This window comes from Amia ocellicauda, chromosome 7 (genome assembly GCF_036373705.1).
Source record: "Amia ocellicauda isolate fAmiCal2 chromosome 7, fAmiCal2.hap1, whole genome shotgun sequence".
NCBI classification, from domain to species: Eukaryota; Metazoa; Chordata; class Actinopteri; order Amiiformes; family Amiidae; genus Amia; species Amia ocellicauda.
The window spans coordinates 981,002-1,006,964 of NC_089856.1; the positions used below are offsets into that span (position 1 = coordinate 981,002).

General features: G+C 48.2%; 2 protein-coding genes across 9 annotated transcripts in view; one reads left to right on the plus strand and one right to left on the minus strand.

The window, feature by feature from the left end:
- pbx4 (pre-B-cell leukemia transcription factor 4) overlaps positions 1-5,467 on the plus strand; it is a 31,704-nt gene extending 26,237 nt beyond the window's left edge. For all 6 annotated transcript variants that reach the window (XM_066707775.1, XM_066707780.1, XM_066707776.1 and 3 more), the window contains 2 exons: positions 192-278; positions 468-5,467. In XM_066707775.1, the coding sequence (XP_066563872.1) occupies positions 192-278; positions 468-563 (183 nt within the window). In that variant the 3' untranslated portion in view covers positions 564-5,467. The remainder of the gene's footprint in view (positions 1-191; positions 279-467) is intronic.
- Positions 5,468-9,881: 4,414 nt separating this feature from the next.
- Positions 9,882-23,534, minus strand: LOC136752458 (lysophosphatidic acid receptor 1). 3 transcript variants are annotated; one of them, XM_066707789.1, is made up of 4 exons: positions 23,462-23,534; positions 16,594-17,714; positions 14,574-14,812; positions 9,882-11,396 (listed from the first exon to the last, which is right to left on the minus strand). In XM_066707789.1, exons 2-4 carry the CDS (start codon positions 17,348-17,350, stop codon positions 11,283-11,285), a joined length of 1,110 nt encoding a protein of 369 aa, XP_066563886.1. In that variant the 5' UTR covers positions 17,351-17,714; positions 23,462-23,534; the 3' UTR covers positions 9,882-11,282. The 3 variants fall into 3 exon arrangements, with proteins under 3 accessions (XP_066563886.1, XP_066563885.1, XP_066563887.1); XM_066707788.1 differs by lacking the exon at positions 23,462-23,534 and adding an exon at positions 23,343-23,436; XM_066707790.1 differs by lacking the exon at positions 23,462-23,534 and adding an exon at positions 18,196-18,255.
- Positions 23,535-25,963: the final 2,429 nt, after the last annotated feature.

Genomic DNA, 25,963 nt, shown 5'->3' on the forward strand with positions numbered 1-25,963 from the left:
GCCTAACATTGTGTGCCTCTCAATGCGCTGGCATGCGTATGTGCGTGCGTGTGTGTGCATTGTCCTGGTGAGTGAGCGCGCCCCGTGTGTGTGTGTGTGTGTGTGTGTGTGTGTGTGTGTGTGTGCATGTGCGCAGTATCTTTGCGTGTGTATTGCTCTGGTGAGTGACCACACCCCCGTCTGTCCTACAGGCGGATACCCTGCGCCATGCTACACGCCTGACGGCCGGCTATGAAGACCTGTCTGGCAGCGGCCTCTACCCCCCCCGGCGCATTGATGTGAGTATGACTCTTCACCCCCCCATCTGCTGGCCACCTGTATTAACCCTTTCTCTCCCTCTGTGTCACTGCCTTTCATTGCAGTGTTAATGTTCTCTGGTACCCAGACATCCTGTATTAACCTCCCCTGTCTCTCTCTCTCTCTCTCTCTCGCTCTCGCTCTCTCTATGCCCCCCCCCACACATACAGGCTAATGGCAGCTGGCAGGACAGCACCAACCCCCCCTCTGTCACATCTCCCCCACCAGGGGGCCCCGCGAGCATCCACTCAGACACCTCCAACTGAACACTGCCACGGCACCATGGCACCCCCCCAGCACGCACAGCCCCCTCCGTGCTCAGCGCTGCTCCCACCTCTCTGTCCCCACGTCAGCCACCCAGTTCAAAGCCCCCCCCTTCTGTGGCTGAACACCTGGATGTCACATGTTCTTGGACACTCGCTCATTCCCGCTCTCGCACGCCCACTCCGCCACACGGACCCAGACGCGGCGCGGCACCGCAACTACGCAGCAAGACCCAGGAGAGACGACCGGACAGGACAGAACGAATGGATCAGAAGGACAGGAGACGGACGTACGGGAGTCACTGTGTGTGACCAGACTGGGGGACACCAGGGCAGAGCAGGGACCCCCGACAGCAGCCGGGGGCTCTCGCCGGCCTCTCCCTCCCACCCTCCGCTGCTCTGACACCGGCTCTGTGACCTTTCACCTGCACCTCCCCCTGCCTGGGCCAGCACCCCGGGGCACGATCGGTGTACTGATACTGTACCCACCTCACAGCACACCGGAAACATGTACCTGTAGATTTAGAGACTGTGTGTGTGTGTGTGTGTGTGTGTGTGTGTGTGTGTTAATAAGGGGCACTGATCTGTGAAGTGGGGTCAACGCTGCTCTCACAGGGCAGCGCTGCAGATAAAGAATTAAAAAGCTGCTAAACTCTGTCAGTGTTGTGACATCAGAGGTCTTTGCAGCCATTGCATGAACCTCCTCATGAGCTGCAGTGACTGGAAATGAACAGCAGCCTTTTCTTTTGACTGGAGTACTGCACTGTTACAGCACAGCACCCACGTCAGATGCCCTGGTGGGCAAATTCTGATTAGCCCCCCAGCACAGGGTTAGGGGAGAAATCTTCACTGGAGCGGCCCTGGCAGGTCTTGACGCTTGTCTGCATTTTTTAAAGCTGGAACGATCGCTCCTGCTCCAAACCCCAGCAGACAGGGCCACTCCCGGTGCTGCCAGCTGCAGGTTCTGGTAGAGAAGCCAAAGCCCGGATCTATACGTGCCTGCGCTCTTGCATTCACGGTCTCCTTGCGCTTAAGACATTGTAGACATTGGCCCACACAAAATGGAGTTTAAAACTAAAGTTCAGGAGGAATACAGCCCCCAATCACGCTTCACTCGAGCACAGCCAATCAGAGACGCCCCAGACTCGCACACTGTCATAAACGCTACATGACAAGCTGCGTGACCAGCTCACCTCCATAGCGCCGCAACTGCACTCCCCATTGCCTAAAACTCAAGAACCACATCCCTCTGCCCCCCCAGTCCCCACCTCTTGCAGCAGCTCCTTGGCTCCGCCCCCCTCGTTCTCATGGCCTGGCCCTCGCTCCTTCAGACAAACGGGTTCAGCCCAAAGAAACTCCACTACTTCAGTCACTGCCTTCTCCCATTTCTATAGGGGGTTGTCTGAATTACTGAAATATGTAGTGTGATTTTTACCTTTCTATTTTATTCTCATTTTCTTTCCATTTGCATTGCGTTACGCTGCCTTGTCCTTGTAGTTCGTACCAGAGCCGTACAACTGGGAAAGCCTGTAGTGGGTCAGTCTGCTGCGGGACAGGAATGGGAGTCCTGCCCCGGACACTGTGCAGAGTAACCGACCGGCTCCACACTGTCCGTCTTTGGCAGCCTGTCTGTGGTTTTAGCCGTGTGTGTGTGTGTGTGTGTGTGTGTGTGTGTGTCCAGATGTGCAGTCTTGTGTAGACCTCTGTATAATAATGTGGGTGAGTCCAAGCTTTCAGACCAGATTACAGGACAATAATAATGATAATAGTTCCCATTGTTATTGAGGACAGATCTAATCCTCAAGATATTGTGCTCATACCAAAGCGCTGTCCCACTCTCTTGGTTGCCGCTCCGCACAGCTGTGTCTGTGTGAGTCTCTCTCTCTCGGATTGATAACCTGAAACTGCAGACTTTACCTTTGGAATTGCTGGACACAGGGAGTGAGAGTGATGGACAGACAGACACGCGTGGACGTGTGGAGGTATTTGTGTATGAAGAGACCGTCTATAAGAAGCGTCCGTGCCTGTGAATAGAGGGGGAGAGTGTCACGGCCCGACGCAGACGCTCACGCACTGGGCGCTGCTGTGCTGAGCTTCTGAACGCTGTGTGTTGGGTTGTGTTTTCCCTGCACTGCTGAACAATGCTTTAAAGTCTCTGTATTTTTACAGGCAAAGACGCCAACACCCGGACTCTCAGCGTGCCCCTCATTTTTCCCAGCGGCGCTTTCCTCCACTACACTAAACTCAATCAGATTTTTGTATTACTATTATTATTATTATTATTATTATTATTATTATTATTATTATTATTGTGATACTCTTAAAGTCTGGGCCTGCAGGAGATTGATTTTCTCTCACAATTTTTTAGGCAAAAGCAGATCTCCCAGCTTTTCCCAGAGCAGAAAACTAAACAACATTAAACAGGAAATGAAGGTAGTTCAGGTCAAATAAGAGCGAACTGGGATTGGTTGGAATATATACGTAACGAGCCACGGCTTTGGCCAATGGAAACTCTCGTCCCACCTGTCAATCTCAGCTCACAGCAGCTTGCAATTGGATGGCTGTGCCAGCCAATAGGAAGCTGTCTAGGAGCGCTGCGATTCGCAGGGAGAGTGGAGGAGTGTGATTGGGGGGTCGGGCTCGGCTGCTCTGTGATCAGCAGGTACAGCCCAGGTGAGAGGTGTGTACAGAGCGGGGGGGGCCTTAGGCTTTCCTGTTCAGTTTCAGATATTAGTCTTGTCTTTCTCTTTCTAGTCTTTTTGTTTAAATATAATCTAGTTGATTGTAGCCATTTTTCTTTTTCGCTGTTTCACAAAGAAAGCACCAGCCACCAAAACTAAACTATAAACTAGAATTAACTCAGCTTGGGTTACTGGGCGTGGGGGTGGGGATGAGGGGGATTAAAGGTTAAAACACGAGTAGAAGGTGTTTGGAGTAAGGCTGTGATGGTCTTCCATGCATGTGGTCGTCTCTAGGTGTTTGTGTCGAGTGTTGCAGTTAGATTTTTTGTATTCCCCCAATATATATATATTTACACACTTATTTATAGCCACAAGCGACAATAACCAAAAAATATATAATAATAATAATAGTGACTATTTAAATCGTGGTGGAGAAGCGCCTCAGATCCCATGGACACCCTCCTCCAGCCTCCCTCATCTTCTCCTGCTCTTCCTGACACTGTGTTGTAAAATCCCCTTCACCGCTGTTCGTCCACGGGCACGCCCGGGGCAGGAGGCTCGGTCCCGCTGCTCGGCGCCGCGGCGAGAGAGAGAGAGCCCGGTCCCCCTTCGACAGTGTTGACGCGAGCGAGTGGGCTGGGGGCTCAGGACCCCGCAGCGCCGCGCCCCACTGCGCTGCCCGAGCGCCGCAGGACACCTCCGCCACTCTTACCTCACTGTCCTCTGGCTCGGCCTCGCAGTGTCACTGTAGTTCTGCTGTGAAGACGACGAGAACGCAAAAGGCCATACGCGTCTTATAATAATAATCATAATAATAGCATTGTATTGTTCCAAACCAAAAAAAAAAGTGTTATTAGTAACTGATAGTTTTATTATTGCGAAGGTATGATATGAATGCCGTCTTCGGATTCCACCCCTGATCCTGTAGAGTCTCCCACTTCAGCTCTGAATAGAAAACCACCTCGTTTAGTCAGGACCAATTAAGCCAATTATCGACTCAATTGACCTGTTCAGAACGGGTTTGTCCTGTACTGCGGCTCTCCAGGACCAGGGCTGGACACCTTGTTGGAGTTAACGGTTACACTTTTTATTTTATTTTTTATTTTTAGGGGTGGGGGGGCGAGTAGAAGTATGGGATTGTTGTTTGACTGACAGGATCTGCTCGTCTGTAACTCTGTATTCTTTATTCATAGAAAAAAAACACAAAACACAAAAAAAGTTGACATTTCTTATAAACAAAAAAAAAAAAGATAAAAAAATATATAAATGAAAAGTAAATAAAAATAATAATAAAAAAAGACACTAAGAGTTTTAGAATCGCCAGGAAGGGATATTATAATTCCTGGTAACATTAGTTTCTTTATTAGTTGTACTATAAATATTGTACTACTATTGCTATTTCTGCGTACTTCTATTGCTACTACTATAACTACACCAAAATGACTTTGCTCTCTTCTCTCTAGCTTTTGTTTTTTACCCACCCGATCGTGTGGACGTCTCTGTACAGATTGTGGAATGTTTTGTTTGATGTGTTTTTTTCTTTTATATATATGGTTTTGAGCATTTAAACACAAACAAGTGAGGAAAAACCACACACTCACGCACACGCACAAAACACACTCGTGCCCTCACTCGCACACACCAGTCGGGACGAGGGGCCACAGCTCCACAGCCAGGGTCCACGGGGTCCTGGGGTTTTTCCTGTTTGTTTGTTGGTGTTTTGTGTGTGTGTGTGCAAGAAAAAAAATATTAAGGCTTTTGTTTGTTAAAGAGAGGTTTGTTTAGGCAGGATTATATTTCCTTTTTTTTTTTTTGTCACCCACACAGTCACACAGATATACACACACACACACACACACACACATACACAGTCACACACACACACTGTCACACACACACACACTGACACACACACCCTTTGTGTATATAGACCCTAGAGTTCACAGGTGATTTTCCTGGAATTGCTTTTTTACCTCAAGTCTTTAGGAGAACTGTCCTAGGAAAGAAAGAAAAAAGAAAAAGTAGTGTTTCTTATTAGGAATAAAATAAAATCAATAAAATTAGTGTTTTCTGTTTGTTTTGTTTGTTTTTCTGCTTGTTCATTTGCTTGTTATTCTTTTTAATATTGTTTTGACTTTTTGTTTTGGGTTTTATTGGGGGGGAGGAGAATGATCCATTTAGTTTCTACTTCTAAAGTTTAATGACATTAAAACATTTAAAAAAAGATTTGCAGCAGCAGGTGTATTTTTTACCCTCTCGCCCCCTCCTGTTTTCCATTTATCTAGTGTGTGGCTGCCTGGCATACTCTAGATGAGAGAGAGATATAGGATCATCCAAGTCTGCGGCTTCTAGCATACAAAGAAGAAATCCTGCCCTGGTCCTGCAAAGACGCAGTCTAGTCCAGTCCAGCGGGGTCTCAGCCCTGGTCCTGAGAGACACAGTCCAGTCCAGCGGGGTCTCAGCCCTGGTCCTGAGAGACACAGTCCAGTCCAGCAGGGTCTCGGTCCTGGTCCTGAGAGACACAGTCCAGTCCAGCAGGGTCTCGGCCCTGGTACTCAGAGACACAGTCCAGTCCAGCAGGGTTTCGGCCCTGGTACTCAGAGACACAGTCCAGTCCAGCAGGGTCTCGGCCCTGGTCCTGAGAGACGCAGTGCAGTCCAGCAGGGTTTCGGCCCTGGTCCTGAGAGACACAGTCCAGTCCAGCAGGGTTTCGGCCCTGGTACTCAGAGACACAGTCCAGTCCAGCAGGGTCTCGGCCCTGGTACTCAGAGACACAGTCCAGTCCAGCAGGGTCTCGGCCCTGGTACTCAGAGACACAGTCCAGTCCAGCAGGGTTTCGGCCCTGGTACTCAGAGACACAGTCCAGTCCAGCGGGGTCTCAGCCCTGGTACTCAGAGACACAGTCCAGTATTGAATAATCCTGTTGGTCAGTGTTTGTTTCTGAAACTCCTAATCTGTGTGGAGACAACTCCGAGGTCATGTGGTTCACTTTAGGGGCCACATTAGTTTCTTCTGCAGTGATATGGTGAACCTCAGCAGAGGCAGGCTGACCTGTTAGTACTGGTACTGCAGGGATAACCTGTCTGGCCCAGTTAGACTGCAAGTTTGCTCTGTTTATTGTGGCCCCTTGGGACACAGGCTGCAAGGCTCGACTGTGAGAGGACAGCACGTGTCTGCCATGGGACCAGCGAGCACTCGTTGTTCTGTACCGAGTTGGAATGGTCCAAGACCTCCAGAACCTGCCTGAGCCCCCGCCCCCCCATCACTGCTGTTCGTGTGATCACTGTTATTGCGTGTTGTTATTGCACACTGGGGCTCGGGCTTTGCTCCTGAACAGAGCTGTCTTTAACGCTTGCCAAGGAAGTCATGCTTCAGTTAGACCCTGGCTGGGTCTCAGTACTCATGGTGGTTTTGGTTCCTGCGGATCTCCGTGGCTCAGTGTAAACGGTGCCCTTGCCCAGTGTGGGCCCCGGTGGCGCAGGGCTGAGGGCCGTGCTCTGAGACACAGCAGCCCACACGCTGAGCGCATTGACAGTGTAAATATCCGGCAAATTTTCTACCAGTGACCAAAGCTGTGGTTATTTTTTTACTTTTTAAACGAGTGTGAGATTACTGTGATAATAACCATTTACAAAATGGTCACATTCACATTACTAATGTAGGAAGCAAGCACAGAAAAATACTTTATGGATATATTTTATATATACACACCAACAGTCACACACACTATATACACACTATATATGTTTGACATAGAAATTGTTTCATGTATGGATATGAAGCAGCACACATGGTTTTAGTTTTATATTCATACATATACAGCTGCAGTGGAGATTATTCCCACCCGGCTATTTGAAACAAAGTTATTCTGTGATTCATTTAGTTCAATAAAATCAACATTTGGTGAACTGTATTTCTTCACCAGTGAGTTGAAACACTGCAGATTGCAGAAGAATGAACCGAGACAAGATGGGGGGGTACGGACTGATTTCTAATATCAATTAGAACACGTGTGGGATCACTGAATACCTCTGAGCTCTTCACACTACAGTGCCAAGTCCCGATGGAGATGTGCATCCACACCTTGTCTACATCATTTCAGTGTTACGTGTCTTGGTGGCTGTGTTATTACAAGTGTTACAAATGTCTAGTTGATTGTACAGATACACATCAATATATTTGAACACAAGGAAAACAACTGAATGGATAATGCCGCGAACAAACACTAAAACTTCAGAAAATAAGAGGGGGGGGGACAAAGTTGTGTTGATTCTCTGGCTCAATCAATTGTCTTTGTTCTCGTGTGTTTTTTATTTTAAATTGTATTTTCCTGTCTGACAACCCCTTCAAATCAAGAAACAAAGTAAGTGTTTTATTTATTTTTTTATTTTTGAAGTATTAAATGCTGTGTGGTTTGAAACGGTCTCTGTGTCCGAGGTTTTTTTTTTTCTTCATTTTAGAGTACAGACTCTTAAATGGACATCATACAAAGAATTAGACTTAATTTTCATTTAAAAACTCACAAGCTGCTGGTAATGTCGAATTTATCTGTGGGAACTTATTTCTGAGCATTGTTTTTCCAATTAAGCAATTACTATCAGTTCAGTTGAGAAGTCAATGAAGTCTCAGTCTCTGTCTTGTATTGAAGGGGAACGGGACCTGCCTGTCTTTTCTTTTCTTGTTTCCCTGTTTTCTCCTCCTTCAGGGTCAGTGTCAGTCCGTGCATATCGGGGATGATACACTTATCAGAATCAATCAATAAAACGCCACCTTAATGTATTCAATTGAATTACACTGTCCGCCCAAAGCGAGCGGAGACTGAATGAACAAAAACGGCTAAACAACGAGTTTGAAAATTAACGGATTTAACGGCCGTGTAATTGTGGAGGAGGCAACAGGCGTGCGTGTGACATCACCGCCCGGACCCGCCCCACTCCCCAGGACACCGTGCGTCGATTTAATGTATACCTTTTATAGAGCTATACATTATTGCTCATATTTCACTCTGTACTTGTGTTCAAGTTCTTATAAACTCAGCAAAAAAAGAAACATCTTCTCACTTTCAAATGATTTTATTTTCAGCAGACTTAACGTGTAAATATTTGTATGAACATAAAAAGATTCAACAACTAAGACATAAACTGAACAAGTTTCATAGACCTGTGACTAACAGAAATGGAATAATGTGTCCCTGAACAAAGGGGGTTCAAAATCAAAAGTAACAGTCAGTATCTGCTGTGGCCTCCAGCTGCATTAAGTCCTGCAGTGCATCTCCTCCTCATGGACTGACCCAGATCTGCCAGTTCTTGCTGTGAGATGTTACCCCTCTCTTCCACTGGCACTTGCAAGTTCCCGCACATTTCTGGGGGAATGGCCCTCGCCCTCCGATCCAACAGGCCCCAGACGTGCTCAATGGGGTTGAGATCCGGCTCTTCGCTGGCCGTGGCAGACACTGACATTCCTGTCCTGCAGGAAATCACGTCCAGCGCAGGTGGGTTTGTGCCCATGGGCGAGTCAGTAGAAAGGTGTCCTAAATGTCCTATGTTTTTATAACTGTGACCTTAATTGCCTACCGTCTGTAAGCTGTTAGTATCTTAACGACCGTTCCACAGCTGCATGTTCATTCATTGTTTGTGGTTCTTTGAACAAGCATAGAAAACATTGTTTAAACCCTTTACAATAAAGATCTGTAAAGTTATTGGGATTTTTACAAAATTATCTTTAAAATAAAGTGTCCTGAAAAAGGGACGATTCTTTTTTTGCTGAGTATACATCGTGTATAAGTATTTACCTCTCTTACTCCAGTTTGTCACCCCCTCTCCCTCTCTCAGGAGCAGCGAAGAAGGGAGATGAGTTTTCAGAGAGACGGAATAAAGTGTGCAGATCAGCACTCTGCAGCACCGATCAATCTGCGAGAATCGTTTACAGAGAGGCCGAGATTAAACCCCCGACTCGCTCTGTATTACTACCTCACTCCCTTGAGTGTCTCTCTCAGGACCAGGGCCGAGACCCACTGGACTGGACTGTCTCTCGGGACCAGGGCTGGTGTGTGTGCGCATCTATATCTATGTATTGTGTGTCGTGTGCATGTCAGTATAGGATCTGTCAGCTCCTCCACTCCTGGGGGACGCCGCCGCCTTCCAGATTAAAAAGCCGCCGTGGAATTAAACTGACCCGCTGGGGAGATGTTTCGCTGACACAGTCCTTCTCTCTCTCACACTCTTCCTTTTCATTTTTTTACAAAAAAACAACAAAACTATTATTTATTTGATGAATTGTTCTCCCTCCTCCTTCTGGCCTCACTATCAGTCTCAATATAAATGAAGATTTATGTTGTGTGTGTAAAAGAGAGAGAGAGAATATGTACCAATAAACGAGATACTGTAATAGTGATGTACAGGGGTGGCGACTCTACAGTACTTCAAGGCCAATACAAACCTCGATCAATATGAATGTATATCATAGTCATTTGCAATAATATGCACAAACTGAATTCCCCTGCGGGGATTAATACAGTATAATCTTATCTTAAATATGTCAGTAAATATATTAAATAAGAGTAGAGTGTGTAGTAAAACACTGCAATATATACAGATTCAGGCCTTTCAAAATGCAATAATGCTATAGTCTGGGGAACATATTCTGAGGTGAATTAGATTTTAATTAGCTCTGTATCAATAAAGGTCATGCTTTAATTTGGGGGTCGTTATTCAGAAGATAGGTGGTAAAACTCGGGTTACAATGGCAGGAGGCCGTGGGCGTGCAGACAGACAGACAGACAGACAGACGCACGAGGACGGGAGGTAGTTTTACAAAGAGCTCAAGTGTGCGACTGAAGCCAGCGAGGGAAAGAAAGCCAGACGACCCACATTCCCTCAAATTTAATTAACAAGGAATTCGACTCCTGCCCCTCGCCTCGAGTCGGGTGAGGGCCCTGCTGCAGTCCGGACTGTCGACCCCAACACGCCTCATCCACACAGGGGCGCCAGAGCCACACGCGCCCCAGCAGGGACCTGTCAACACTGCGACCCAGATCCCACCAGACTCGGAGAACAGGCTTTTTAAATACACCACAGATCCATTAAATTACATATTGAAAATGAACATACAAACAAACAATGTCACTGTGAAATTAACAAAATAAATACATTTTAAACAGTTATGTACATTTCTGCCTAACCATCAAACAGCAACAGCAGACGACAGTGTTGGAAAATGTGTGTATATATAAAGCTGATAAACACGCAGCATCAGTGCCCATTCACTCCCTCGTGCCCCCGTCCCATCACATGCTGCTGTGTCATCACAAGCCAGAGGCCTGTGAAGCCTCGTCCCCGTCAGTCCTCAGCGCTGGTGCAGCAAATACTTCTCTAAACCGATTTCATTTCTTTATTTTTCGTTAACCGTTGTTTCACAATAATAACTCTGGAGTAAAGTGTGGAGCAGGTTGAGTCAGAGGAAAACTAATCCCATTTCAATGTCAGGATTGGGGAAACATGGGGAAAAGACCAAGGGGGTGAATATTTATTATAGCCACTGTACATGTATATATATATATATATATATATATATATATATATATATATATATATATATATATATATATATATATATATATATATATATATGTTTGTGTTTATATACATACATACATACATACATACATGTATGTATATAAATAATATAGGAAGATATATATATATATATTCACAGTACATATACACAGTAACACACAAGTATACCTGACTGCACGTGTTGGAATCCTTGTTAACAAGCTCAAATCTGTAATTTACATATTACATATGTGTACACACACATACCTATTTATATACAGAGTGTATATAACACAAAACAAAACCTATTACAAGACACAAAAAGACTGACCACAGAGTTGTGAGCAGTGTTGCGCTCCTACACGTCCAGTCTGTGTTTGGCTGGTTCAGTGTGACAGAGGGACAGCAGCTCTGCGTCTCATCCCCGCTGCTCCCGGAGGCTCCCCTGCGAAGTCTGTGGTTCCATCTGTGCGTCGGTCTGCAGGGCCTCAGCTCTCGCTCTCCTCAGCCTGGCCGGCACCTGGTTGGCCTTCCCCGTTGAGCCTGAGCAGCGGTGAGGCCTGCGGCCGGTCGCCAGGGACCAGGGTTTTTACGGTGCTTTTCTGTAGAAGACAAACGTCCCACAAACTCAGTGTTATACAATGTGACACACACAGTTCTACACTGTGACACTAAACACTGACACACACTCCTTTATACACTGCACTGAAACTGACACACGTGGGTGCGCGTGTGTCCGTACACTGTGCTGTGTGAGGCTTTCACTAGATGGACTTATAATTTTGCCACAAGAGACAGGAGTGGAGAGATTTCTCAAGGATGACTGTAGGAAATGACAGTATATAAACACAATGAGTTGCGGACAGAAAAGAGCGGAGAGGCCCTAGTCTCCCCTGGGCCCCTCGCACTGCGTGGGACTCACTGCCACAGCGTCACAGAGAGTACAGCGCAGAGCAACACTGGCCAAACCCAAAGCAAAACCACAAGGCCAACATTCACACAATAAAATAAACCGATAAACAGGAGGCAGCACTGAGTTTGTGTATTGTGTTATTGTGTTATGGTTTGTGTGTGTGTTGGCGTGTTCACATTAAGGAAAACCTTCAGCACACTACTGGCATGTAGGAGTGCGATATACACGACACCAAAGTCTGCGGCGCTGTGCGGGGACGGGCTGTGCGTCTGTGGGAGTGGGGGAGGCAATGAATTAGGTGGGTTCTGTAAAAATCATATGCAATGCGACACAGAGCTGTAGGGCTGCACAGAGCACCAGCGCGGCACAATCACAATCAGCAGGACCTGCAGACAAGAAGCTCCACACATCCCAGACAACACTGTGCACAAAGGGGAGCAGGCACAAACACAGCAGCAGCAGTACTTTACCCGGTTACAGCCCATATAAATGGTTATGGTGGTCTTACCATAGTTACAAAACAAACCGTACAGTAGGAGCATGTAGGAAAGCGTGTGTGTGTGGGGGGGGTCTGTGCAAGCCTAGCATCCCATTAAAAATGTCCTTCACTAAACACACGTGGTTACAGTGGAGTTTTATTATGATTGTAGTCGAGGGTGACGCATTCAGTAACATATGCAGTGTAACAAAACAAATATGCGCAGACACATGCGCTCTCAAACACAACTGTTACAATTGTTTAAAATACAAAACACAAGCGACATGGGAGGGGCATCTCTGCAGGGCGTCGAGAGACCCTCGCTCCCACACAAAAGTATTGAAAACATCTGACTGAGTTATTATTTTACCATTGGGACTCAAGAGGAACTGGCAGGAATGAAAACATTTTAAAGTGCAGGGTCTTGATCATCTGGGCTCTCGCAGCAGCCGAGTGGAGTGACTGCGCACTGCAGGCAGGGAGACCCAGCGCACAAACACACAGGACCCCGGGGACACAAAACGCAACGCAACAACACGGCCAGCGACCCTGACAAGACACAGCAGGCGGCTTGGCCTTCCCACCTGCGCATATGAGAGAGAGTCAGAGAGTGTCAGAGAGTATCAGAGAGTCAGAGCAGCTGATTCAATGGACAACTCACTGTAAACTGAGGCTACAGATTTTTTTTTTTTTTTTTTTTTTTTAAAGAGTCCAACTCAAAGCACCTGTGGAGGCGCGGGGCCCTGAGCGGAACGACCAGTTCGCCCTTGAAATGTTCCTGGAACCGAAGGAGCGTGACACGACGTACATCACCACTTTGACAATACAATACAATACAATGCAACACAGTACGAGTACAATACAACACAGTGCGGGTGCAGTACAATAGGCTACTGAAGAACAAAGTGGCCGGCCCAGGCCCGTCTGTGACCCAATTGCAGCCCCTCAGCCGACTGCCCTTATTGTCAATCTGAGGCCGCATTTATAAAAAAACACCTTTTTAAATGTGCGATTTGCAGAGTTCAGTGAGAGCATTCATTCGGACACAAGCCGCCTCTGGACGGTCCATCTGCACCCACCAGTGCACAGCCACGACGGGCCGGGACTGCGGCCGGCTCTGCCCGGCTCTGCCCGGCTTTACACTGACTCAGCAGACAGGAAGTGAGCTCAGAAGCCAGGGTTGGGAGGCGGGGGGCACATTTTAGCATTGCGCAGGACCAAGGTTTGGTGATATGTCTTCGGCCAATGAAAAATAACCCTCCAGCTTCCACAGACCGAGCAGGAGGGAGGGAAGGCCGGTTGTCTCGGACGAGTGCAAAGTCCAGCTGTCTGTCTGGACGGATGTTACACTCGTTCCTAGCGCTGTCCCAGTGTTCGTTACAGTGGCCGCTGTTCGCAGCTGTGGCTGCAGTCCCGCAGGGCCCGTTAGTGCGCGGCTGTGGGGGTGCTGATGGGCTCAGAGTCAGTGTCCTCCGCAGACAGTTTGTCCGGGCCATTCAAGTGTCGAAACCCAACAGAACCAGTTCAGAGTGAAACGCAGATGTCCTCTCCTCGTTTTCTTTTAACTATTCCTCCCTGAGTTGCTTTATAAAGATGGTTTGTGTTTGTTTCCCCAACAGTGAAAAAGAAAACTGTTTCCATTTCGCTCTTCTTTCTTCCTCAATTTGTACACACAAACACACAGAACAACACACACACACACACGATGACAAACACACACGAATACAGACACAAACTACACTGGAATATATCATGAGAAATACTGTGAAAATGAAAAAGGACAAAAATTATAACGATAACTATATGATTATTATTCTATTCTAGTAATTTCTTGAATAATTGGAATTGTTATTTGTTCAGACGCTGAGAGTCCGGGGGGAGAGGTCTGGTGTATCCAGTCATTCTATATCCAGCGCTATGGGGGGCTATTATCCCTTGAGTTCCACACAAGCCCCCCACCCTCCCGCAGAACTGCCCTATCTTCCTCCCTGACTGTGAAACAGAGCCGGGCACGGACAGGACGACAGCCAGCAGAATGACACACACAGAGGGGTGGCCTGTTCTCCACCCTGCCCTTCCTCGGGCCTCTGTTTGTTTCTCTTTGTTCGTGCCTTTCTTTCTTTAACAGGATCAACAAAACGAAAGCAAAACAAGATGCAAGAATAGCAGAGGTGCCACATAAACAGCCACGGCGCCCAGCTTCCCTTTCTCCTCTCCCTCTCCTCTCCCTCTTTCCCCCTCTCTCCTCTTTCTCCTCTTCCCTCTTTCCACTTTCCCCACTCCCCCTCCCCCTCTCTCCCTCTCTCCCTCCCTCTCTCAGGCGGTGGAGTGGTTGTAGTTGTTGTCCCCGCTGTCAGACACCGTCTGATCCATCGTGCTGAGCCTCACCATGGTACCGCGGGCGTCGGTGGGGGCGCGGCCACGCCGGCACAGGCAGCACAGGATCTGCCGGAATGTGTTGCGCATCTCCTGGTCCCGGTACGAGTAGATGATGGGGTTGATCAGCGAGTTGCACTCAGCCAGGACCAGGAAGAACTTCTCGCAGGCTAGGACTGAGCATGATTGGCAGTGCAGCCCATCCAACAGCAGCAGAACCAGCCCCGGGGTCCAGCAGATCACAAACGCACCTGGGGGGTGAAGAGGGGTGGAGGGGAGAGGAGATTGGTTAAATGTGCAGAGTCACTGACTGGACTGGACTGGACTGCAGAGTCACTGACTGGACTGGACTGGACTGCAGAGTCACTGACTGGACCAGTCCAGTTCATGACCTTGCTCAGGGTAGTCTGCGTAGCATAAATATTGACACACTGCAGCAAGCTGTGTGTGCGGACAGGGTGTGACGGGTGTGTAAACACTCTTACTGTGGCCGAGTCCCACCACCTGAGCCTACTACAGAATTGAAACATGGCTGCCTAACCACGTCACCAAACCCTGATAGCCCTGTTATTTTATTGCCTTGAACACACGTGATAGAGCCCTGCACCCCCGCTGTGCAATGTGCTGCACTCTGGGCCTGGCGGGACTGGAAGAAAAAGCTGGTAGACTTTCGTGTGATGCAACATGGCTGCCAAACCATGTGAGCGATTCTTTCAACTTCATAATAATAGGAATAATAGTAATAGTAATCGCTCCCTTTCCCTTCATAGCCCTCAGCCTCTCTCATCTGTGGATACAATTTCAAAATAACCCCTCCTCTCTGAGCCCAGGTTCCAGGTGGCTGTGGGGCCCCGGCCTACATAGAACCAGCGCCGTCTGGTCCAGACCTGCTCTCAGACACCCCCCCGCCCCTCCCCACGCCGAACGGCATCTGTGCTGCGCCAGGCCGTGTGTCAGAGGTATGCCTGGCTGTGCAGGGGCTTGTAGGACGAGAGAGAGAGAGGGGTAGAGAGAGAGAGAGGGAGAGAGGGAGGGGGAGAATTTGAATTTGAAAAGGGGGGGGAATCTGTTCCACACCTACAACCACTACCCCGCCTGTCATCTCCACCCCTGGCTGCCTCGGGGCACCGGGAGCTGTTTGAACAGGCCAGCTGGCCCGTCGGGGGGGAGGGAGTGGGAAAACAGCGAGGGAAAAGGGGGGGGCGGGGAAAGGGGTGATATAGAGAGAGGGACAGAAGTTTGCACATGTCTGTTAACTCTTGAAAGTGGTTTTCGCAGTTCTGTTGGTGCTACGTTCACGTTTCCAGGTTGCAGTTTCTGTAAGTGTTGCTCTTGCCTGGCGAGGGAGTTATCTGGCAAATCTGGTGTCACTTCGTCACGACAAATCTGTCTTTTATTTGCACTTCACAGAGCGAGGAGGGAGGGAGGAGGGAGGGAGGGAGGAAGTGGCACAGTGAGGCAGGGCGGGCGGACTGGTTGAGCCGGCTGTGTCAAGGGGTGTACCTGTGTGTGTGCGAGTGAGTGTGCATGTGTGTTAGGATGTGATGTATGGTGTCAGTGTGCGTGAAGGTGTCTGGCTGTGCGCATGTGTGAGCTGAGATACAGACAACGCACTCCAGTACAGCACAGTGCACTACAGTCTGGAGCCGAGTACTACACTATAGTAGACGGTAGACAATATGATGGTACAGCACGGCATGATAGAGAACTGGTTCCGTGGTCCTGGAGCACCCGGTACCCTGAACTCTGAATTACTTAATTGAACACTTAATTGAACAAATCATTTCCTAATTCAGTGTTTTAATGGTTTTATACAGTAGGGGTTTTAATCAAATAGAACATTGTATAAAGAACTTAAATAACCAACTCCTTTATTATGCAGTTTAAAAAGTCAAATCTAAGCAGACTGTTACTCCAATTAAGGTTCAATTAAGTGATTGAGAGCTCAGTTGGAACAAACACCAGCAGGGTTGGGGTCCCCAGAACCTGGGAGCCCCTGCCTTGCCTTCCCCTCCCACCTCCTTGCACTCACCCAGGATCATGAACACAGTCTTCATCAGGCTGATGACGGTCTCCTTGTGCCGCGCCTGCGAGGTGTGCTGGGACATGTGGCAGGCCTTGCGCCGCACATACACGAAAATGCGCGTGTAGACCACCACCATGATGGAGAACGTGACCAGGTTCAGCACGGCCCAGAACACCAGGTAGCTGCGGCTGTAGAGTGGCGCCATGGTGGAGCAGTCGGGCAGGTCGCACAGGCAGTGCCAGCCCATGCAGGGCACCAGGCCCATGATGATGGCCACCAGCCAGATGAGCAGGATGAGGCACAGCACACGCCGGTTGGTCATGTTGCTGTGCAGCTGCATGGTGAAGATGGTCTGGTGCCGCTCCACGGCCACGGCCAGCAGATTGACCACGGAGGCGGTCAGGCTGGTGTCCACGAGGCCCTGCCGCACGAACCACTGGGTCTTAGACAGCTTCATGGTATTGGGCCCGGTGTGGAACATCAGGTACATGTAGGAGATGCCAGCGAACAGGTCAGCGGCCGCCAGGTTGCCCAGCAGGTAGTAGATGGGGAAGTGGAAGCGTCGGTTGATAATGATGGCAGTCATAACCAGGATGTTGGCCAGCATGACGATGATGCTCACAGTCAGTCCCATGCCCACCACCAGGAGCTCCTTTGTCCCCCATACCGTGCTGATGTTCTTGCTGCTGTGGTTGTAGAAGAACACCACTGACTGGTTAAAGTAGCAGTTGGGGGCGTCCATGCCAACGATGTCTAGCACCATGGTCGCTTCTGTGTGTTCGTCCAATCGGTTGTGTTAATTGGTTAATTAACTGTTAATCAGTTTTTGTTTTTTTCTTCTTAAACCTGCTTATTTCTGTTTTACTTTTACTTCCTGGACACACATTGCCATTCTGTTTTTTTATTAATTCATCGATTACTTTATTATTCCAGTCGAGATCAGCGACAGACCCAGGCCCGGCCTCCTGTGGCCCGTGACTGCCCCTATGCTGTGCTCTCCAGACCAATCCACTGGCTGATCGACTGCGTTGGAGTGACGGGACTCTGTCCCCGGCTCTGCAACCAACCGGTCCTGTTGGAAGCTCCCTCGCTCTCTCTCTCCCTCTCTTCTCTTTCAGGGACCTGATCTGCGAAAACAACCAATATTTTCAGTTTTACGGCTTTTCTTCTGAATAATGACCCACAAAACAAAACTATGACTATTTGAAACACAAAATGTGATTTATGAATTAATCTCAGAAAGGTACAGCACAGTCTAGAACACTATTATGGACCGTAGAGCGCAGCACATTACATACAGTACAACACAAAAGCACACGCTCTGCTAGAATCCAGCACACGGCACAGACTACACACTAGAATCCAGCACAGTACAATAATGCAGCCCACGGCACACACTATACTAGAATGCAGCACATGGCACACACTACACACTATAATACAGCACACGGCACACGCTATAATACAGCACACGGCACACGGCACACATTAGAATGCAGCACAGTACAATAAGACAGCACTAGAGCACCGCAGCACGCTTCAGTTCAGCAGATCACAGTGGGCCAGAGTTCAGGCCACCGAGCCTCATCCACTCACACTGAGACACACCTTATAATTATCCAGCTGTAATCTGACCCAGGGCCGAGCGCAGCGCCTGCACAACTGCACCGAGACGGAGCGACAGAGACAGGAAGAGGGCGGGAGAGAGAAGACAGGGGGAGAGGGCAAGGAACAGAGAAAGACCGAAAGAGACGTACAGAGAGAGAGAGAGAGAGCACTTCCCAGAAGAGCAGATAAAGACAGCCCCTCACAGACAGACGGACGCTCTGTGTATCTGTTCATCACATCCTCACACACACACACACACACACACAATGACAATCTACAAGCACACACATTGACAATATACTTTCAACAAAACAAACAGCACACTGTACAGTGTAGTAAAGTGCAGTGTAGTGTAGTACAGTGGAGTATTGCGTCGTATAGTGTGGTTGAGTGCAGTACAGTGCAGTGTATTCTATGGATTTGCCTCAGAAGCGCTAGTTCTCCGGTTCTGTAAATGAAAGCAGAATTCCTAAATGAGCTCATTATTATTGTTGTTGTTGGGTTGTCCAGGGAAACTCAGACACGCACGCAAACACGCACACGCACACACAAACATACAGACATTCATAGACACACACACACAATACAGGCACATGCGCCCACTCAAACATATACATTTCCATGCATACACACAAACACACACACAGCTTGCATTCCCCCACAGTGACACAGAGCAATTCCTGTTTACCACATGCCTCCAGGCAGCCCCAGCCATAATCACACACAAATACTCAGTCAAACACACACACACACACACACACACACACACACCTCCCTGTCTTCTTTCTGTTCAGCTCACTGGCATCTTTATCACCAACAATCAGATAAGAGCTCAACAAGCGATATATATTAAACCTCTTCTCAGCCTGGCTCTCCTTCTGAAAAGGAGGGAGAGGAAGGAGAGGACAGAACGGCAGGGCCTGAGAATGTGAGGGGGAGGGAGAGACAGAGAGAAGGGGGGTGACTGTGCATGGATACACACTGTGTAAAGTGTCTGCGTCCAAACTGGAATGAAAACAGAACAAACAAACACACTGAGATACTGGACTGGGCAGGGAAGAGCCATGTGAATATTTAGTCCAGTCCAGTCCAGTCAGTGACACTGCAGCAGTCCAGTCTTTGATGTTAATGTATATGTCAACCTATAATCCTCTCTCACCATGTTAACAACACGAAAACATCCACTTGTGTTCAGTGAAAGTCGCACTCTGATGAAAGCTTTATGCACATTTTACTCCTTTTTCTTTTTTTTACAGGCACAGGAAGAGTAATAAAACGCAGACGCTCTGAACGCGTGATTTTAGAAAAAAGTGAATTTCACAAAAATGTTTTTAATAAACTCCTTTCAAAGGGATTCATGTAAGATGCATCCTGGACCACGTCCCACTTTCTGTGCACCAAATATTAAAGACATGATTTGGTGACAACACCACCTTGGAAACAGACTTGAATCCAACAGCCCTGGTGCCCAGCTCCGTCTCTCGGCCCTTTTCGGAAACACGGCTTCCGTTCAGGTGAAACCACAGCACAGGGATGTCATTTCACACAGACAGCAGCTCAGAGAGGTGTGGGAGCGTGCTGCTGCTGCTACACACTCTCTACACCCCCACAGCGCCCCTCTGTCCCAGTCTCTGGTCCTGTCTTTGCTTTCTTTTCCTTTCAGTTACTAAGCTAGATAAAGAGTCTCTCGGCTCTGGTCAGCTCAGGGCCCCTGGGGTCCCCTGGAACACAGTGCTGCAGGACAGCGGGGCCCCAGGGCTCACACAGCGCAGATCTGATCAACAGGGCCTTGAACGCAATTGTGATTTCAGCTCACTTCAGTTATTTGCTTCTGTGGTCTTGTCTGATTTCTGCATCTTCTTTTCTGATTAACTTGGTGCTCAAACGCTTCCTGTAGAGATTGATGCTTCATTTGCATTTTGTATTTAATTGTATTAGTGAACCTTTGTAATGCTCCTGTAACCCGTAAGCTGCCCTGGATGAGGCCGTCTGCCAGTCAATCAATCATAATAGTGAGATGGAAATTAAAAAGGCAACCCAGAATGGAAACCACTGGGTACTGAGTTTCCTTGTTATCTAACACTGTACAGAACATAAATACATTCTGTCTGTTTCACAGATCCTTGTTGAGTTTGAGTGGCATCAAACAAAGCCCTCGACCACACTGAACCATACGGGATGGAAGAAGGCAAACAGCGATCTGTAAACATCAGGGGTTTGAGCTGAACTGTACAGGAAACACTTGGCACAGTTTACCAGAAAAGACTAAACAGAAATTATATCAATAGAGGCCACCCCCCAACCCTACTTCCCAGCACGTTCACACTCACTCACACAGACAAGGCAGGTTTAGCACACTGTGCTCTTGATAAGGTTTTGTATATTTGGACCTGGTGGGTGAGGGGGCAGTCAGTCCACGGTGAAAGCGCTGCGGTTTGGAGGGCAACCCTGATTGGTGCGCTAAATTTAATTTCAAGGCAACTTTTAGCGCAATTACTGAAAACCGTGCTCTCAAAATGCGTTCAGTGTACATGGCTGTGCAGGACTATATTAAACTGCACCCTGGATTATACTGCCCTACACAGCTCCTACTGAACAAACACACTGAGATTGTTCTGAAGTTAACACAACTGAACCTTTAACCTAAACTTTACCCTGACACCGACTAGAGAGATAGCTAGAGGAATCGACCTCCCCGTAATGAAGACGGTGCCAAGTGGGGCCCTTGACCTCCGCAGATTTCACACAGCCAGGGGCGGCGGGGCCACGTGCCGAAAACTGACAGCAGCAGAAGTGAAAAAGGAAGCATTGAAGAGGCTGTATTGCTTTAGTTATTTTTAGCATTTGCTATCATAATCCAAAAAGTGTGTAAACATCTAATGAAGTCTAGGAGCTCTGCATTGCAGCTGCCAGACAATTTCTCAGGCTCAAACAAACGAAACCAAAGGCTTGAATAATGTATGTACTGGAATAATGACTCTGTAGATCAGCCTCTCTCGTCAGCAGCCGTGTTGTTATTTTCTAAATTAAAGTTTTTAAAATGACTTTGAAAAGGGAGAGAATCCCATGTCAGTGAACGACCTGGACACTGCAGAAACCGTAATTATGGACTACATTAATAAAGGGACTTTTCTGTCAAATATATCAAGAGAAGTGTGTATTGAGAAAACCGTGACAGTAAATAAATATAATAAACGGCGGCAACTTTTTAACTTGCCGAAATTATTGTTCAAGTCTGTTTTACATAAAAAACATGAATTGAAACGCTCGGGTAGCCAAACTGCGGGTTTAATTTGAAGTGATTGGTGTCGTCGCTTCATCAGTCTTGCTTGACTCGTTTATCTGGCATTCAAACCCACAGGGCTTTAACACGGAGCAAGAAACCCAACTTGTCCGCAAAAGAAAGTGCGCACAGTCCATTACTACTTTTGTCATAATAATGATAAACTCTATAAAGAACAACCGATATCCTTCTGGTTATACTTAAAATAATACAAATATAACAATAACCCCGGAGGAAATTTTGTACAAGGATATTTTACTATAAGGATACTATTAGGCTACTCCAATAATAATACATTAATGGACATATGTATTGTGACACTGAAGCGCCTCAGAGGCACGGAAGGGGTTTGATTAACAGCAATCAAACGCAATACACAAGCCGCCCGCATCACCTGGCCCTTTTGACATGCAAACAGCCCCGTCCTGCTCAAGAGCCCCCCACCCCCCAGGCTTTGATTGTGCCAGATAAGGCCGACGCACAGCGGGGACAGCACCTCGCCGCGCCGGGCTGGGGGTTCCCGGACTCGCTCATTTTCTACGGCAATTCAGAGAACAGTGCGTTTTATTTTTCATTATGACGTCTATCGATCCCAGCGGCGCGTCACGCCCCTGCCCTCGACGTCACTTTATTCGTCCCAGATGACTGAAATCAACAACAATCAGCTCTGTTTAACTCAGACACCTGCGACAAATGTAGATACGGATTCGGCAGTGGCGGGGTTGTGGGCAGACAGACAGACAGACAGACAGACAGATAAGTTCTTCCAGTAAGAACTCCCGAGAATGAACACTGAGATTTAATCTTTGAATACACAGACCCCCCACCCCACACACACAAAACAGCACAAAAATCAATGTGCCTTTTTAAAAAAGCTTCGTTGCAGGAAACTCGCTAACTCTTTCACAAATGCACAGAAAGCTCCGTGACTGTCTTTTTGGAAATCAGATATTTACATGCATCCTCCTACAGAGGGCTGGGGAGAGTTTGCGCATACAGAACACATACAGCACTATTTACATCTTGGGAAGCATCCAATTTTATTTGTTTATTTTATTATACATTTCTGAAATTCAAAAAACGTACTTTTGAGCGGGTCTGTTCGTGTGAAAGGCACCAGAGAGCCGCGGTTTACAGTGACCTACACACGGCAATGCCTTGCAAATACGCAGTACACACTTGGGCTAAGTTATTATTACATGTAATCATATGAATAATTATACCAATTACATAGATTATAAATACAAGCGGAAAATAAACATTTATATTATTGAAACCGTGATGTTTCAGGTTACACAATCTACACACTACAAAGAGTTCTCTCATTTAAAAGTATATATTCTTGACACTGTCACCAATAATACTATCCACAGGGCGAAAAAGTGTCCTTCTATTGTTCCCATCTTCAAAACAAATGAGTCACAGTAAACTGTAATTACCCCCGAGTAGCCATTCCTGAAACGTATCAATTTAGAAACAGCCTTGCAGAGCCGTGCCAGCGGTCCTGGGACACTTGGAGCCGGCCTGGCACAGGGGAGAGTGCCAGCCCCGCTATATCTATACCATACCCCTCCCTGACTGAACCAGCAGCACCCGCATTACTACGCCAGCAAAACCCGCGTCAATTACAGTGAGAGTGAGTGAGTGAGGGTGAGGGTGAGGGTGAGGGTGCTGGTTTCAGCTATTTGACGGAAGTGAGTATGTAGCTCGCTGTGTATCTGAAATGGTGTACATACACATACATACACATACATACACACACACACACACACACACACACACACAGTGTACATGTCCACACCGCGCTGCGGGCTCAGCTGCTGCTCTCCTGTTACACAGCCTGTACTCAACAGACAAAACTTACTTCTCTTTCTTCAGACGCTGTCCGACTCCCGATCCCCTGCACTTCAGCCCCCGGATTGACCCCCAACTCCCCCCACACACACACACACACCCGCCCGCCGCTGCGCTCCGCTCGCCTACCTGTCTGCAGCCGTGCGCGGGCCCGGCTCTCTGGGCGCGGCTCCGAGTGTCGGTACAGCACGGCGCGCCCCCGCGGCCACAGTGCACAACCTGGGCTGTCGGCCCCGCCCACGCCCCGCCCCCGGCCCGCCAGCCTGCAGTCGCTGCTTCTCCGGCCCATAGAGCCGCGCTGCGCCGCTGTATCTGGACATGTCCCGCATTGCACGACCACTATCTGAGCACAACTGTATTTTTACCCCCTCTGAGGGGCCGACGAGGCACAACCCACCCCTGAGGCCCCCCACCATGGAGGCTAACAGTGCACCCACACCCCAAGGACTGTTGATGTTCCAACCCCCCCACCCCCGAGGCCCCCACCAGAGGGGAGACCACAGCCAGCAGCACCAACTAAGAACTCTCTGATCTCCTTGCTGCTGTAATAAGTATACTGCCTGAAGGGGAGGCAAACATTAGGCCTGAGCCCTAAGCCGTGGACCCCCAGAGATTCATTTTCTCCTACATGCCATCCATAGGGGCTTTAGTTTTTCTCTCCTCCGTGCCAAATGGTTTATTTAATGTTGGTTTTCTTTATTTACTGTTAAAGGTCTATTTTTATTTATATAGTTCCACAGGGATCAGTACTAGGGCCTTTGCTTTTTCTAATCTATATTAATGATCAGGACTCTGGGATAGTTAGCAAACTTGTCAAATTTGCAGATGATACTAAAATTGGCGGCTCAGCAGATACAATCTCGGCAGCACAGGCTATTCAGAGGGACTTAGATAATATTCAGCTGTGGGCGACACCTGGCAGATGAAATTCAATGTGGACGAGTGCAAGGTAATACATGCAGGTAACAAAAATGTCCACTATAATGACACTGTGGGAGGAACAGAACTGGATGAAGTAACGCATGAGAAAGAACTAGGAGTCTATGTGGACTCCTCACTTTCTCCAGCCAAACAGTGTGGGGAAGCAATAAAAAAGGCAAACACAATGCTAGGGTATATTGTCAAAAGTGTAGAATTGAGAACAAGGGCAGTGATGTTCAGACTGTACAATGCACTAGTTAGAGCTCATCTGGATACTGTGGACAGTTCTGGGCTCCACACTTCAAGAAAGATATCGCTGCTCTAGAGGCAGTTCAGAGGAGAGCAACCAGACTTATTCCAGGTCTGAAGGGAAAGTCCTACTGAGAGACTGAGGAACTGAACCTTTTCACCCTGGAACAGAGGAGACTACGTGGGGACTTGATCCAAGTCTTCAAAATCATGAAAGGCATCGACCACATCAAACCAGAGGAGCTTTTCCAGATCAGCAGGGACACACGCACCCGGGACACAAATGGAAATTGGGCTTCAAGGCATTCGAGACAGAAAACAGGAGACACTTCTTCACACACGTTTTGCCACTGGTCTGTGTGTGTGTGTCGTGTTTGCTCCCGTGTCTGTAGGATCCCACTGTACACACAGACACTATCAGAGCTCAGGGCTCAGTCCGCTGCGGCTGCTCTCAGTGGACAGAGACAGTGAAGGATCCTTATCTAATCCCATTGTAAATGAGAGGACTGTGTCCCCGTCGCTGCAGGTCTAGGTCAATACAAACGGTGCCGGCTGCTGCGGAACCCATTTTCTTTACGCTCCTGCATGCGGCTCGCGTCAGACTTGGCTGCCCCAAGCAGTGACGACGTTTAGACGCGCATCATGTTAACCACATGCGTAGACCACAGAGCCGTGCAGCAGCTGCAGAGCGTGACACGCTCCCTACTCCACACTCACCAGAGCAAACACACAACCAGTGCACGTCTCTCAGGACTGTTAACACTTTTCAAATGTTTCCAATCGTATAGTTTCCAACCAGGGTGGTGTAGGTTCTCCACAAACACCCCCTCCCCGCATAGGTACAACACGTGTGCAACACAGAAAACTCTTCATGACCGTTACTACTGTGTTCAGGAGGCGATGAGTAACACTAATTGAATACTAGTAATATAATAGTTAGACAACAACAATATTAATTAGAATTCATTATTTATAGCGCCTTACGTCACAAGGGATCCCAAAGCTCTGTGCAGTTGGAAGGCAGCCCCGTCGGAGGGACGCAGGGCAGACACTGTGCTCCTGAACCTCACTGCTGTGCGCTACATGATGACACCCCCATCCAGTCTCTGCTGCCAGGGGAAGCATGCGGGGGCCCCTGTGGTCAGCCTACACCACCTCCACAGCAGTGTGAGAGGGCCAGGGTTGGACGCCCACACACTCTCTTTATCTGACACTTGCCTTTCTGAGCCTCTGTGAGGGTACAAAAACTTCTGACACATCTACACACATGCACGCAAACACCCTCTCACACGCAATGCCAGATATAGATATCGACAGAGGACACATGGCGATCCTAGCAGAGGCTGTTGCAGCGGCTCGGAGAGACAGCGGGGGGACAGGGCGGCCCGCTTCAACAGGAGCGCTGGTGGAATAATGGCGATGCAGAGGGAACATCTGGAATGAGGTCTCCGAGGGGCAGGG